The sequence below is a fragment of the Spermophilus citellus genome, assembly GCF_964194105.1.
Source record: "Spermophilus citellus genome assembly, chromosome: 3".
Classification (NCBI taxonomy): Eukaryota; Metazoa; Chordata; class Mammalia; order Rodentia; family Sciuridae; genus Spermophilus; species Spermophilus citellus.
Genome location: NC_138184.1, coordinates 158495617 through 158510184, shown reverse-complemented (window position 1 = coordinate 158510184; position 14568 = coordinate 158495617). Strand labels below are relative to the sequence as shown.

Below are 14568 nucleotides of genomic sequence, written 5' to 3'. Positions count from 1 at the left end.
TGCTGGTGGGACTGCAAATTGGTGCGGCCAATTTGGAAAGCAGTTTGGAGATTCCTGGGAGAGCTGGGAATGGAACCACCATTTGACCCTGCTATTGCCCTTCTCGGACTATTCCCTGAAGACCTTAAAAGAGCATGCTACAGGGATACTGCCACATCGATGTTCATAGCAGCACAATTCACAATAGCTAGACTGTGGAACTAACCCAGATGCCCTTCAATAGATGAATGGATAAAAAAAAAATGTGGCATCTATACACAATGGAGTACTATGCAGCAATAAAAAATGACAAAATCATAGAATTTGCAGGGAAATGGATGGCACTAGAGCAGATTATGCTTAGTGAAGCTAGCCAATCCCTAAAAAACAAATACCAAATGTCTTCTTTGATATAATGAGAGCAACTATGAACAGAGCAGGGAGGAAGAGTAGGAAGAAAAGATTAACATTAAACAGAGACATGAGATGGGAGGGAAAGAGAGAGAAAAGGGAAATTGCATGGAAATGAAGGGAGACCCTCATTGCTATACAAAATTACATATAAGAGGTTGTGAGGGGAATGGGAAAATAAACAAGGAGAGAAATGAATTACAGTAGATGGGGTAGAAAGAGAAGTTGGGAGGGGAGGGGAGGGGGGATGGTAGGGGATAGGAAAGGTAGCAGAATACAACAATTACTAATAGGGCATTATGTAAAATTGTGGATGTGTAACCGACGTGATTCTGCAATCTGCATTTGGGGTAAAATTGGGGGTCATAACCCACTTCAATCTAATGTATGAAATATGATATGTCAAGAGCTTTGTAATGTTGTGAACAACCAATAAAAAAAAAAAAAAACATTAGTTCCTGCTTGGTGGTAACAATTATTTATCATAGGCTTGTGCTCTACAGTCAAACAAAATGACAACTATCTTAATCAAATTTGGAGAGAAGGATGTAATGTAGTAGTATTTGTAATTTCCTATTTGGTAGGTAATATTTACTAATGTTGACTTTATTTAGAATGTGCTGTCTTTTGTCATATTCTATTAGTATAAAATATTATCATAGAGTTTCTTAGGTATATTACATATCTCTAATATTAAGATGGGGGAATTAGACATAAGTAATATACTTAACAAATATATATGTACATAAAAGTAACATATACAAAAAAATACATGAAAATTTAGCCTAAACGAAAGAGTATAGCCTATAACCAAAAAACTGCAGAATTTCATGATTCCATTACCTAATTTAATAAATGTAAATTGCTAATAATCTATTGCATTAACAGTACTTATAAAGTGCTTGTGTATTTTAAATACTTCCCCTACTGTTATATGGGAGTATTTAAGATAACAAAAATATAATAAAAAATTTGTGAACAAAAATAAACAGTTTGGTTTAGCATACTTCTAATAGGGGCAGAGTATATATGAATAATATACTAGAGGTCATCTCCTATAGGACACTTTCCCTTTCCAGCTTAGTTGTACTCTCCATTCTTCTGCTCCATATAGCTCTCTTTACACTTTTAATTTATTTGTACCTTCAATCAAATTATGAGCACTTTAAATTGGATAGTAAAGATCATGTCAAGCAACATTGAAACAAAGAGACTGGCACTCAGGAAATACTCAGTTGATTTTTGTTAAGTGGATAAATTAAAGTGCCCCTCTTTTATTAGTTATCTAATTCTTAGGCCATGGTCAGCAGTCTACCTTGAATGATTCAATTATTCAACTAAGAATGCTTTGACTAAAGTGCTGGGCTTGTGGCTTAGTGGTGGAGCACCGTCTAGCATGTGTGAGGCACTGGGTTCAATTTTCAGCACCACGTAAAAATAAACAAAATAAAGATCCATCAACAAAAATTTTTAAAAATGCTTTGAATAATAAGAATACAGTAAGATAAAAATAAGAAGTAGAATGTAACAGGAGAATTAATATTAACCTAATTCTAAAGAGTATTGTCTGTCAAAGAGCTATCTTTTTTTCTTAAGAAGGTTCCCCACCCTTCTGCAAAGGTCAAAGGTTTTACCCTAGTTTCCTTATACTAGTTTTCTGGTTACTAACTATTCACTAGCCTGAATAAAGTGAAGGTGCAGGCTTCCACTCAGGCAGACTAAAGAGAGGTCCTGATGCAACATAACTGCTTATAGTTTGAGGTCCTGAAATTGTAGACACAAAATTTATACACTTCAATTCATAAATATACTATAAGGTGATGTTTAGGAAAAGGAATAGTACAGATAAGAGAAATATTTATCATTTATATCTAGTAATTGAGCATTCATCTCTTTATTCACAGAAGCCTCAATTCTGATACCTAAATGTATAAAAATCAAATGAAAGATATAAACAGAAAATCACCACTTGGGCCACCCACCTATATAAGAACTATCTTCTCTATATGTGACAGATAATCAGAAATAGGAAAGAGTTTGCCACTGTGACAGAGAGTAGCCTAAAAGACTGGCCTGACATCATTTGTAGTCTCAGTATATACCATTTACTTCCTTTTGTGTGATAACTCTTAGACATAGGTCAAAATTGAACCTTAGAATCTTGTAACCTTCCTGCTTGCAAGTACCCCAGAAGTTCTGCCACTGACCAGTGTCCAAGAAGAAGTCTCGAACAGCTGCCCTGACAAATGGGTTTCTCTGATTCAAGCAAGCAAATGGGGAGTTTGAGCTGCTTTTGCTTTATTCCCTACCTCAGGGTTACAAAAGTATTTAAAATGATAATAAAATATCTACTCTCTATCACTATATGTTTTTCTTTTTGGAGATACATAAATATCTTTAGGATCCTTTTAATGCAGAAAGTGAGAAATCATTCACAATCATTCAAATCATCCCTTATATCCATTCAGCACTGTATGTTTTAGTACATTTTAGTGCTGCCTGGTCAGGAAGCAGAGAAGGAACAGAGAAAGGGAGGAGAGTTACATGAATAAAGATCTAAAATATTGGTTTCACGTTTTTAAAATTTTTTTATTTCTTTTTTTTTTTTTTAATCTCTTCCAGAAAGTAACAGTAAGGATTGTATCTTGGAGCCGCTTTCCCTGCCAGAAAGTCCAGGTGGCACCACCACTTTAGACGGTTCTGCTTCTGTGCCTTGTATTTTCTGTGAAGAGCATTTTCCTGTGGCTGAACAAGACAAACTTTTGAAGCACATGATTATTGAGCATAAACTTGTCATTGCTGATGTTAAGCTGGTTGTTGATTTCCAAAGGTAAATTTGGTTTTGTTTATAAAATAATTCACTGTTCATTAGGGAAATGGTATAAACTATGAACTAATTCCTATGCAAATATGAAAGTACATATTCATTTTCAGGTTTCTCCTTAGACTCTTTTAGAAATTGTACTCTTTTTCTTGAGTGTGTGATTTGTGTTTGAGAATGTCAGATACTAGTGCATTTCTTACTAATTCTGGAAATCGGTCAGTTTTCCAAATGAGTAAATAATATTTTCTTTGCCACATTTCATGAGATTGTTGACACTGTTGATGTCTGTCAGATCGACATTCTTTTCATGTTTGAGACCATAGGCGTTCTCTAGATGAATGGGTCCATATAGGAAGTCAAGAAAAAAGACTTGGCAATGGGCTACCCAAAAGTTAATGTTTGAAAACAGGGTTACTTGGAACCTTTCAAGTCTACAGGGTCTTGTCCAAACAAATCTCAGTTTAAACTAAGTGCTATGCTCAGGTTGTAAACCAGGAGGGAGGAAAAATATGGAATCATTCAACAAGCCAAAGAGAAGATATAAGAGTGACAGCTATGGAAATCAGTGACAGATTCTAAGAGACAAAGGATAATGAAGATGAAAAAGTAGATAGAGAGGAGCATGCTAACATTGGGCATGTCGGAAATATTCTTTTTCTATGAAAATTGACCTACACAGCCAGGGCTCAAAGTGAGCTATGCTCCAACTGAGAAACACCTGAATTATCATACTAGCAGATAAGTGATATAGGCAATATCCCTTTTTCCCCAATTTATACTTTCTGATAGTAGTTGTTCAAGAGAAGTACCTTCTCTTAAGCAACTATAATGGAGTAGTAATTATGCACATTTCATGATTGATTGAAATTTGGCAAACATAATTCATAGAGGCAACATCATGATAGTTATTAACTTGTATAGTTACTGCATGTCTATAATTTAATATATCTGGTAAGGTCTCATTTTGAGATATTCTCTTCTGATTTCACTAAAAAATATTAGAGTAGCCCAGACATTGTAATATCCTTGCATCTTAACTATAAAAATTTCTCTCTCAGATAACAAATGTCATTACTAGAAAGCAGCTTCTTTCTTATGATGGGTATTCCAAAACCACAAACTGTATTATTAAGGTAGATTGTAATACAAGGCAGGCCTTGAGATAAATACAGGCTTCAAAACTTCCTAATCTGTGACTTCCAGTAAGTTACTTTAAGCATCATTCTGCCAGCTCTTATAAGTTGTTGAATCATATATAAAACAGAGTATGTATTCTACTTGCTAGTGCCTGTAACAATGTGTACCTGATAACTGAAAGCCAAGTTTTCATTTGTATTTTTATTACTGAAGATATATGTGAAATCTTAATTTTCTATAAAGGTAGCTTGCATTTTCAATAGGCATTTATTCTGGTCTAAAAATCTGATAATTATTTGTAAAATATAACTTTTGAGATGTCATCCAGGGTTCTAAATAATCTAAAATTCTAGAAAGTTGGAATAGCTAGCATACCCACAAGGGTAATATTAACTATTCTCTAACCCTGATCTCTGTCCTCAATATCCTTCCCAACTGCCTAGCACCCATATTGAGTGTCTGCCATGTGCCTCCTGCGTATGTATTGCCCCTTATATCCATTCAGCACTGTATGTTTTAGTACATTTTAGTGCTGCCTGGTCAGAAAGCAGAGAAGGAACAGAGAAAGGGAGGAGAGTTACATGAATAATATACGTCAGCAACTGGTAAATAGAATAATTTCTTCTTCACTTTCAGAGGAGACACCGTGCTTCTCATTCTCATTTTTATTTTTCAATTTGTTGGGGGTAGTATGTGTGCACGCTCGAATGAGTGTATGTATTTGTTAATTCTTGGTGTAGTCTGGGAGCTTTCTCGTTTATGATACCTAATTATAGTATGTGGGCAACTCTGTTGATTTTGTTTTAGACACTTTCTAGGCTAGACATGTTCCAATTTTCTCTTATAAACCATTGATAGGACTATTAAATGAGTAAGACTTATATTACTCAGCTTTTCTTTGTTATGAAACTACTTTTTTATTCTTTTTCTATGTAAGCACAAAGTATCTCTAATGAATTGCAGAAAAATATGATCATTTACCAGTGATAATTGAGAGGTGTTAAGATTTTCCTTTCTCTTCTGCCTTTAAAATCTGAGTATCTGAATCAGAATTTATCTTTTCACCTTTGTGCTATGTATGATAGTTAAGTAGCTGTATTTGTACTAATCAGTCTCTCATTCTTACCATTGATACTAATCTTATTATTCATCTATAAACAGAAAAACCAAATTACTTACTAAGTCTCAGGGCTTAGGAATCAGTAATTAAATGTTAGAATTAATTACTCCCTAAATTTAGTTATATAATAAAATTGATGATTTTTAATTGAAGAAAACATGCATATCTGATGTAAGTGCTTTCTAAACTGCATAGTTAATATGTATTTTAAACTTGGAAACCTAGATCTTTCTTATCAGCTGTCCTCCTAATTAAATAAAATTATCACAGTAAGTAAACCTGAGATCAATTCAAATGGATTGGAGTAGATTGAGTAAGCTCTGTTGCTTTAAAATACATTTTAACATATCCATTCTCCTTTAAATTATAATATCTACTATTTAGTGAAACTAAAAATTTCTTTCGAAAACAAGTCTTGACTATGATCAGAGATAAGTTCAAATCTTCTCATATTATGCGTGTGGATTATTCCTAACTTTAGAAAAGAAGCTAAAGAGGTAAGGTGGGGAGGAGAAAATAGTGGGATGTTCAGTAGCATAAATGAATTTATCCAGAACTTCTAGGAAAAAGTTGCTCCTTCCAAGTACAATAAGTAATAAAGATGATATATAATAGATACAAGATGGGGATATAGCTCAGTTGGTAGAGTCCTTGCCTCACATGCACAAGGCCTTGGGTTCAATCCCCAGCACCACACACACACACACACACACACACACACACAAAAAAATATATATATGTGTGTGTGTGTGTGTGTGTATAAACAAGAAGTAAACTGTCAAGTTTTCACATTAAATATATTTGACATTTTCTTTATTGAAACAAATTAACAGTATAAACTTTCTAGGGAAAAATTAAAAAAACATAAAAATTTTCCCTTTGAATGTATTTAACAATTATTTACTGAGCTATTTTCTAGCTTTTTCAGTAGATTAAAATTGCTCCAAATGATATATGTTAACTTCTTAATTATTGCCACCTTCTGTATTAAATTTCACTCATTTTGTACTACTTAATTGACAACCATATCTCAAATCTTTATACCTTTATTAATAAGTGTATCAGTGATGGTGGAGGGACTATTTTTTTCTGAGACAATTCTGAGACATGATTTGAAGTTCTTTTGAAAGGAGAAAAGTATTTGCTGACTTACATTCATGGCTTTTTAGTAAAGTATAAAAATTCTTTTATAGCAGTCATCCCAATAAAGTGTTGATACCATGTTATTTCACAGTAGCCTTTACAGATTGAGTAGCTACAATTCTAACTCTGAATAAACCAGAGAAGTAAAAAAAAAAAAAAAAAAAAAAAGTACTAAATGATCCCTTAACTTTAAAAAATATCTTCTAGTGGGTGGGGAAAAAAATCACAAGAAGCATGTATTTATTTAAGGCCTGCTATCACTAAGCTATATCTCAATTGAATGCAATTTATCTGAGTGCCTGTACTAACCACAAGGAAATATATATATAGACACCTCTTAATTCTAAGCAAAAATAACCATTATTACATTTAACTAGTATTTTTCTTGCCTCAAATTTAGGCGTAGGTCAAATATATGTTGTAGTTGAGGTCTATTTATATATCATATCCCAATAAGGTTTGATTCATAATTTTATATATTTAGATTGTATGATGGTTTATATGTGGCTTTTGTAACAAACATTGTCTCCCAAGAAGAGACACTCATTGATAATTTTTTCCTATTGAACTAGCCTATTACCTGATTTATCCCCTGCCTGCCTTGAGAAGACAACTAACAATATTTCAGATTCTACTGACAGTACCTGAAAAACATTATTTCTAAAATTGATAACTGTCAGGCATGTGCCTGTAATCCCAGTGACTCAGGAGACTGAGGCAGGAAAATCACAAGTTCAAGGCCAGTCTTAGCAACTTAATGAGACTCTGTCTCAAAAAAGACTGGAAGGTTATTTGTAGCCCCAGGACATACAATCAATCAACAAGTACATGAAAAAATGCTCACCATCTCTAGCAATCAGAGAAATGCAAATCAAAACCACCCTAAGATACCATCTCACTCCAGTAAGATTGGCAGCCATTATGAAGTCAAACAACAATAAGTGTTAGCAGGGATGTGGGGAAAAGGGTACACTTGTACACTGCTGGTGGGGCTGCAAAATGGTGAGGCCAATTTGGAAAGCAGTATGGAGATTCCTGGGAAAGCTGGGAATGGATCCACCATTTGACCCAGCTATCCCACTTCTCGGACTATTCCCTGAGGACCTTAAAAAAGCGCTCTATAGGGATACGGCTGCATCAATGATTATAGCGGCACAATTCACAATAGCTAGACTGTGGAACCAATCTAGATGCCCCTCAATAGATGAATGGATAAAAAAAATGTGGCATCTATACACAATGGAGTATTATGCAGCACTAAGAAATGACAAAATCATAGAATTTGCAGGGAAATGGATGGCATTAGAGCAGATTATGCTAAGCGAAGCTAGCCAAGCCCTAAAAAACAAATGCCAAAATGTCTGCTTTGATATAAAGAGAACAACTAAGAACAGAACAGGAAGGAAGAACATGAGGAAAAGACTACAGTAAACAAAGACGAATGGGGGGAGAGAAACGGAGAGAGAAGGGAAAGCACATGGAAATAGTAGGAGACCTTCAATGATACATAAAATTATAAGAGGTTATGAGGGGCAAGGGGGAGGGAAAAAAAGGGAGAGAATTGAACAGCAGGGGAGGTAGAGAGGGAAGATGGGAGGGGAGGGGAGGGGAGGGGGGATAGTAGGGGATAGGAAAGGTAGCAGAATACAACAGTCACTAATATGGCATTATGTAAAAATGTGAATATGTAACAGATGTGATTCTGCAATCTGTATTTGGGGTGAAAATGGGAGTTCAAAACACAATTTGAGTCAAATGTATGAAAGATGATATATCATGAGCTATGTAATGCTTTAAATAATCAATAAAAAAAATTTAAAAAAAAAGACTGGAAGGATAGTCAAGTGCCCTTGAGTTCAGTCCCAAAAATGAATAAAAACAAACAAGTAAATAAAATTGATGACTACTTGTTCATGGAGCAAAAAAATAACTTTGAACCTATTTGAAGACTGCCAGACTATATCATAATAGCTTCACTCTCTTTAACCCTTTGGAAGCCCTCATTAACTTGTGTTCTGTGTGGGTCTGTACATTTCTTAAGGGTGGAACACATTACTCAAGGGTACTCCACCAATGAGCTACATCCCTAGCTCTATTTATTTATTTATTTGTTCATTCATTCATTCATTCATTCATTCATTCATTTTCATTTTTGAGACAGGGTCTTGCTAAGTTTCCAAGGTTAGCTAGACTTGAACTCGAGATTCCAGCCTTCCAAGTCACTGGGATTACAGGTGTGAGTTACCATGCCCAGCCCCTCGCTAAATATTTCAAAGGGTTTGCTAGGCAGAATATACCCAGGATTTTAAGTCCATTGATGTTAGTAATTGCTTCCCTGTGTCTATCACCTTGAAGTAAACTCTGACACAAAATAGATGGTATATATGTGATCCTTCTCTTCAGAGATCATGGAGACAGTATCAAAACGTGGAAATCCTTAGAGACTGAGACCCATTGACTGTTGGAATTAGGTCATTGTTACCTCTGTAATAGCGTTACTTTTCACTTGTCCCTAGTCAAGTAGTTCTAAATCAACAGCCACACACAGCTGGCATCAGCTTTTTGTCCTTAGACCTGAAGTTAGGTGCAGTTTATGCTGAACACCACTACTGTCTAGTATGCTTTTGGGAAAGAGAAGTTTCCTTTTGCCTTCAGACTTCATGTCTCTAGTTCTGTTTCTCTCTTGTCAAAAAGTATTATACAGAACTTCCTTGTCTTCTGAAGGAAAAAAATAATAATTTCATTACAACTGTATGGGCTTTTTCCCACCGTCTTCCCTTTTCTGCAGTTCTTATGCAGATTGATCTCCATGTGCCACAAGAGGCACTGTTCTCCAGAAGACCAAGTTTGATTTTGGAGTCAGAACAAGTTCATATCCCAAAGTTCATATCCCAATTCTTACATTCTAATTGTGACCTTAGACAGACAAGGACTCAGCAAATGGTGGCTTCCATTCCAATTATCATTGTTGTCTTCACATGACATCATTATTTTACTCTTTTGTCACCCTAGCCACTTCTGTGAGCTTTCTCACTATTTATTAAACTATTTTTTTCTCAGTAGATGTTTGCTGCAATGTTCCTTTTTTTTTTTTTTTAATATAGGTTCTTTCATTCTTGCCCAGGCTGGTCTCAAACTCATGAACTCAAGTGATCCTCTCACCTCAGCCTCCACCTCCCAAGTAGCTTGGACTATAGGCGCATACCACCATGCCCACTTTTTCTTTTTTTTTTTTCCTTTTGTTGAGGGTGAAATATTTTTTGTTTTAGGCACCATTATTCCCCTGAGATAAACATAAATTCTTCACTACTATATTTTTTTTCTCTTAATAATAAATATCACATGTTAAACATTCAGGATTTTGGATACTGCTTAACTTGTTTTATTTAGTTGCCAACAACTGATATTGCAAATGAGTAATGTGAGCTTTGGGAAAATGAAATACCTTAAATTTAGGTTCATATCCCTGAATGCAAAGTCCCTGTTCCTTTCATACCATATTAATACATCAACTATGAAGTTTTGACCATTTTCTTCACTTAAAAAGCAAGCTGCTTCTAGATGAATATCTGTTCAGACAGAATAGAAATGGTATTGATATTTCATTAATAAATAAATCAATGATAATTCAAAGGGCAGTTTGATCTCTAGGAACCACCACATTCTTATTGGTCATCTGCCTCACAGTGTTTCACACTTTCCTAGGTCTATATATTCAAGGAGTGACTGCTGCCTCCTATAATTGGCTGTAGACTCAAAATGGAACTACTGTTTTATAGGGCTGACCATTATTGTCAGTTTCATTTAGAGGACGTCACACAGATAGTGACATTGGAGGCTGATGTATCTTTCTTTGGTATATTCTAATGGTGACCATAAGGGAACTCTAGAGAGAATGTTGTCCTCTATCTCAGCACCTGGTCTACCATATATGAATTTGATTGGTCATTAAAGTAGATATCTGCATATTTCAATTTGGAAGAACAATGTAACATCTCTAATATAGGTTCTATCTACTATGTTCATTTATCCCTGTCAACCCTTTATAATAAAAGATACGCCGAGAAGAAAATAAGTAAAGGTCAAGGAATGTCATTATTATTCTCTTAAGCCTTTTCTTTCTCCTTTTTTGCTTCTCATGGGAGAAAAGAACTAAAGTAGCTGTGTAGAATACTGAGAAATGAAAGGTGCTGAAGCTGGCATAGGAAATAATGTTAAGAGCTTCTGATAGATAAATTTGCCTTTTTGTCTGTTCTGAGACTGCTATTATGGAAGCCAATGAGAACTACAGAGCAACAGTGCATCATTTATAGTATTTGTGGTTTGAGGCTGAGCTGGAGCCTAAGATCAGCGTTTTTTTTATCTCTTAGGATGAAGCTCAGTACTGTTCCATATGGGAAGATTTCTCCTCTTACTTATCCATCAGGGTTAATAATGTGGTTTTATGTGAGAAGAAAGAAGTAAAATATGGATCATTCTTATACATTAGTCATTCATTTCTTTCCTTTTATAATTAAATACTTATTTACATTTTATGTCAGCTTATATCTTGATTCTCTCTTTTTCTCAGACCTTTCTCCAGCATGATTTTTTTTCTAATATAGTAATGCCTTATCTCTAGAGAACCATGGAATTGTAGAAGTAATGTTAAGAAAAAGGGAGGAAAGAATAAAAATGAGAAACAAATATGTCAAGTAGGAGGCTACTTAGAAAACTTAACAAGAATCTTCAAATACTCTCATACTACTTTAAAACATTTGTTGTGGGCCTACTATATGAAAAACACTGGGAGGTATATATGAAGCCATTTTTAAATGTCCAAATTCCTATTGTTTCTATGTACTGTTTTTTACACCATTAAAACTATTTCAGGGGCTGGGGTTCTGGCTCACCAGTTGAGTACTCACCTAGCACATGCAAGGCCCTGGGTTCGATCCTTAGCACCACATAAAAATAAATAAATAAAGGTACTGTGTCCAACTACAACTAAAAAATAAATATTAAAAAGAAACGATTTCAAGACCACATATCTTTTACTGGTCTTTGGTTCTTTGGTTTAAGTTACTGCTTTTATCCATCATTGCATAATCTGATAAATCATCAACTATAGAGTCAACCCTTACCAACTCCTTTCTCCCCAAGAAGACCACATTCTCTTATTGGTACCATTTGGCAAATAAAATTGCAATTGCCAGTATATATATTGTTAAGTAAATGAAAAGAAACATAGCTTGTTGAATCCTGTCATCTTATTACCTCTTTCATCAGATATATAGGTCTGTGAGTTATGAGTTGCATTTAAATTCAACTTGTATACTGCTTCTAAATCTGCTCATTAGATGTAAGAATTGTAAGCTCAGCTATTTTTCCAAAGGCTAAATTTGACTTCTTTCAAACATGATGTGGACATATGGAATTTTTCTCTTGTTATATAGATTTTGAACATAGACTGATTTTTCATTTTATTATTCTTATGACCTCTGTTCTTTTATAAGATAAACACTCAACTTTCTATTTATTGCAGAATGTGTCAGAAGCCTATTTATTTGTTGCATTTTAAATACATATAAACTCATATATTATTTTAGAAAACTTCATTATCATGTTAAAGTAACTCAGTTTAACTGTCCTATATATCTGTTTATTGAATTTAGGGATAAAGTTTAATCATTTTTATGCTTTTACAGGGTAATTTCATTTCATTAAGTATTTATTTCATATTTCATATTTCTACAATGCTTCACTGCTTTTGTGTTCACAAATTTTCTAGCAGTATTCAGTTAGAATTTTATTTGTTGCTTTGGGATAAAATGAAATGTTCTTATATAATCCTATTATTCTACCAAAGTAGCATATTGAGTCTTCTCACCAACCCTTTTTTAAATTATTATTCTAAGGTACATTTTATATTGGAAGAAAAGGTTCACTGAACAGCCCATCACAGATTTTTGTAGTGTTATAAGAATCAATTCCACAGCTCCACTTGGTAAGTATACATCTTGGTACCATATTTTCGCTGCATTCCAAAAATTTTGAAGGAATAATCTTACTATCTCAAATTACAATTGCTCTCGCTTTTATGATGACTGAAGTTAAATTGCTGTGTTTATTTTGCCTAAACTGGAATAAAGCTAAAACAGATTCTGCACTAGATCCTACTGTATGTGCACCCAGGCATGCACAGTCATACACATGTATGCAAACATTTTTAAAGAAATAAATTCTTCTAGAAAAAAAAACTTGGAAATATCTATTTTCTCATTTACTTTCCTTATCTCTCAACAGAAGAACAAGACAATTATTTTTTGTTGTGTGATGTTTTGCCAGAAGATAGAATTCTTAGAGAAGAGCTTCAGAAGCAGAGACTGGTAAGAATTGTTTTAAAGGGCAAATAGTGTATTGGAAATATATACAAAATCATTTTTGTTATTGTTCCTTTTTTCTACTTTTTATTATGGAAACTCAAACTACTCAAAAGAGGAGACCTATACATGAAAGTCTTAACAGAGAAAAAATATATATACACCTGATTAAAAATGTAAGCATTTCATGTTAAAAATACAGAGAGAATTTTTGGCTTTGTTTGCTTCCTGGATTATCTCTAAAATAACAGATCTTGCATGTTTTAGTGTAATTTTAGCTGCCTGACACATGCTAGGGTTCAGTAGTCGTGGAAAAATGCCCTCAGCTAAAATTGAGTTGAATTGCTTAACCTTTTTTTCTCCTTTGCACTAGAATGTGCTCCACACTGGCATTTCTTTTATTCTTTCATATGAATTAAGCAAATTATTTAATCTAACATAGTAGCTGTTCTCACTTTCATCCTTAATCATAAGCAAGCTAATTTGAAAACCTCAGTATCTTTAATCTTTAAAAAAGGTAACAGTACACTCAAGGTATGAATTTTTCATTTTAATAAGTTAATCATAAATTAATTTTAAGTTATTAATTTTGTTTAAAAGTACTCAGTTTTCTGTTATTTTTATTTAATCTTCAGATTGACTTACTCTTCTTTATCAGTCTGTTATAAATCTTCTTGTATTCTAGACTTGGCTAGGAACATTATGAAAAGAAGTTTGATTTAAATGTTTGTGCTATAAACCCAGGAGACCTAGAAGGAAAATAAATCCCATAATATCATAGACATATAATTTGAAAAAGTCCCTTGAAGCACATTTTATTTTATAAGCAGCCCAAATGATTATTTCTCCCAGTAAAGGAGATATGATATTACGGGGCTTTGGCTTACATGCAAGAAAAATTGTGCTTTCCCTGTATGATAAATCCAGTGAAGAGAAAGGACTTGCTGAGTTTCTCTTATCACCCTATTATAATATCTTATGCGATCTACAAAACAATGGTGACTGTACTGTCACATTTTATTAATTTTGTTTGTTCTCACTTTTATGATTTTTAATACCCATGAGTTTTCTCACTTAAGCTCATTTCATGATCTTAGTAATTCCAAGGATTTCTTTGTAAGAACTCACACTCTACTACTTAAACTGTTGCTGTTCTTCAGCATGCAGAATCTTTACTATGTCTGTAAACAGTCTTGGGTCCTTAGAGATGTCTACAAAATTTAGATAATCTTGTTTACTTACTTTATAATCTGACAGCATAATAGGTTTGATGAAAGTGAGCATTATAGCAGTTGAAAGAACAAAATATGAATGAAAATGTAATCAATTCATACATTCTCATTGAATTCCTTCTTGATGATTATACAAAGAAGTAGAAGGCATAGTTTATATTGCAAGACTGTACAATCTGTTAGAGAAGAAAGCCAAATATGTATTCTTGGTAACAGAGAGAATATCTTATAGAGCTTGTGAAGATAAAGTGAAAACAATGTATGTAATAGACTTAGAATAATACCTGGCACATAGAAAGCACTCAGTAAATACTAGATTACAATAAAAAATAATAATAATGTGTCTTGGAATTTGGAGAG

General features: G+C 33.8%; 1 protein-coding gene across 1 annotated transcript in view; it reads left to right on the top strand.

The window, feature by feature from the left end:
- Positions 1-14568, top strand: part of ZNF277 (zinc finger protein 277) — a 136632-nt gene that overhangs the window by 73431 nt on the left and 48633 nt on the right. Inside the window, exons 2-4 of the mRNA XM_081284580.1 lie at positions 3013-3220; positions 12512-12600; positions 12900-12982. Coding sequence (XP_081140706.1) covers positions 3013-3220; positions 12512-12600; positions 12900-12982 — 380 coding nt within the window. The remainder of the gene's footprint in view (positions 1-3012; positions 3221-12511; positions 12601-12899; positions 12983-14568) is intronic.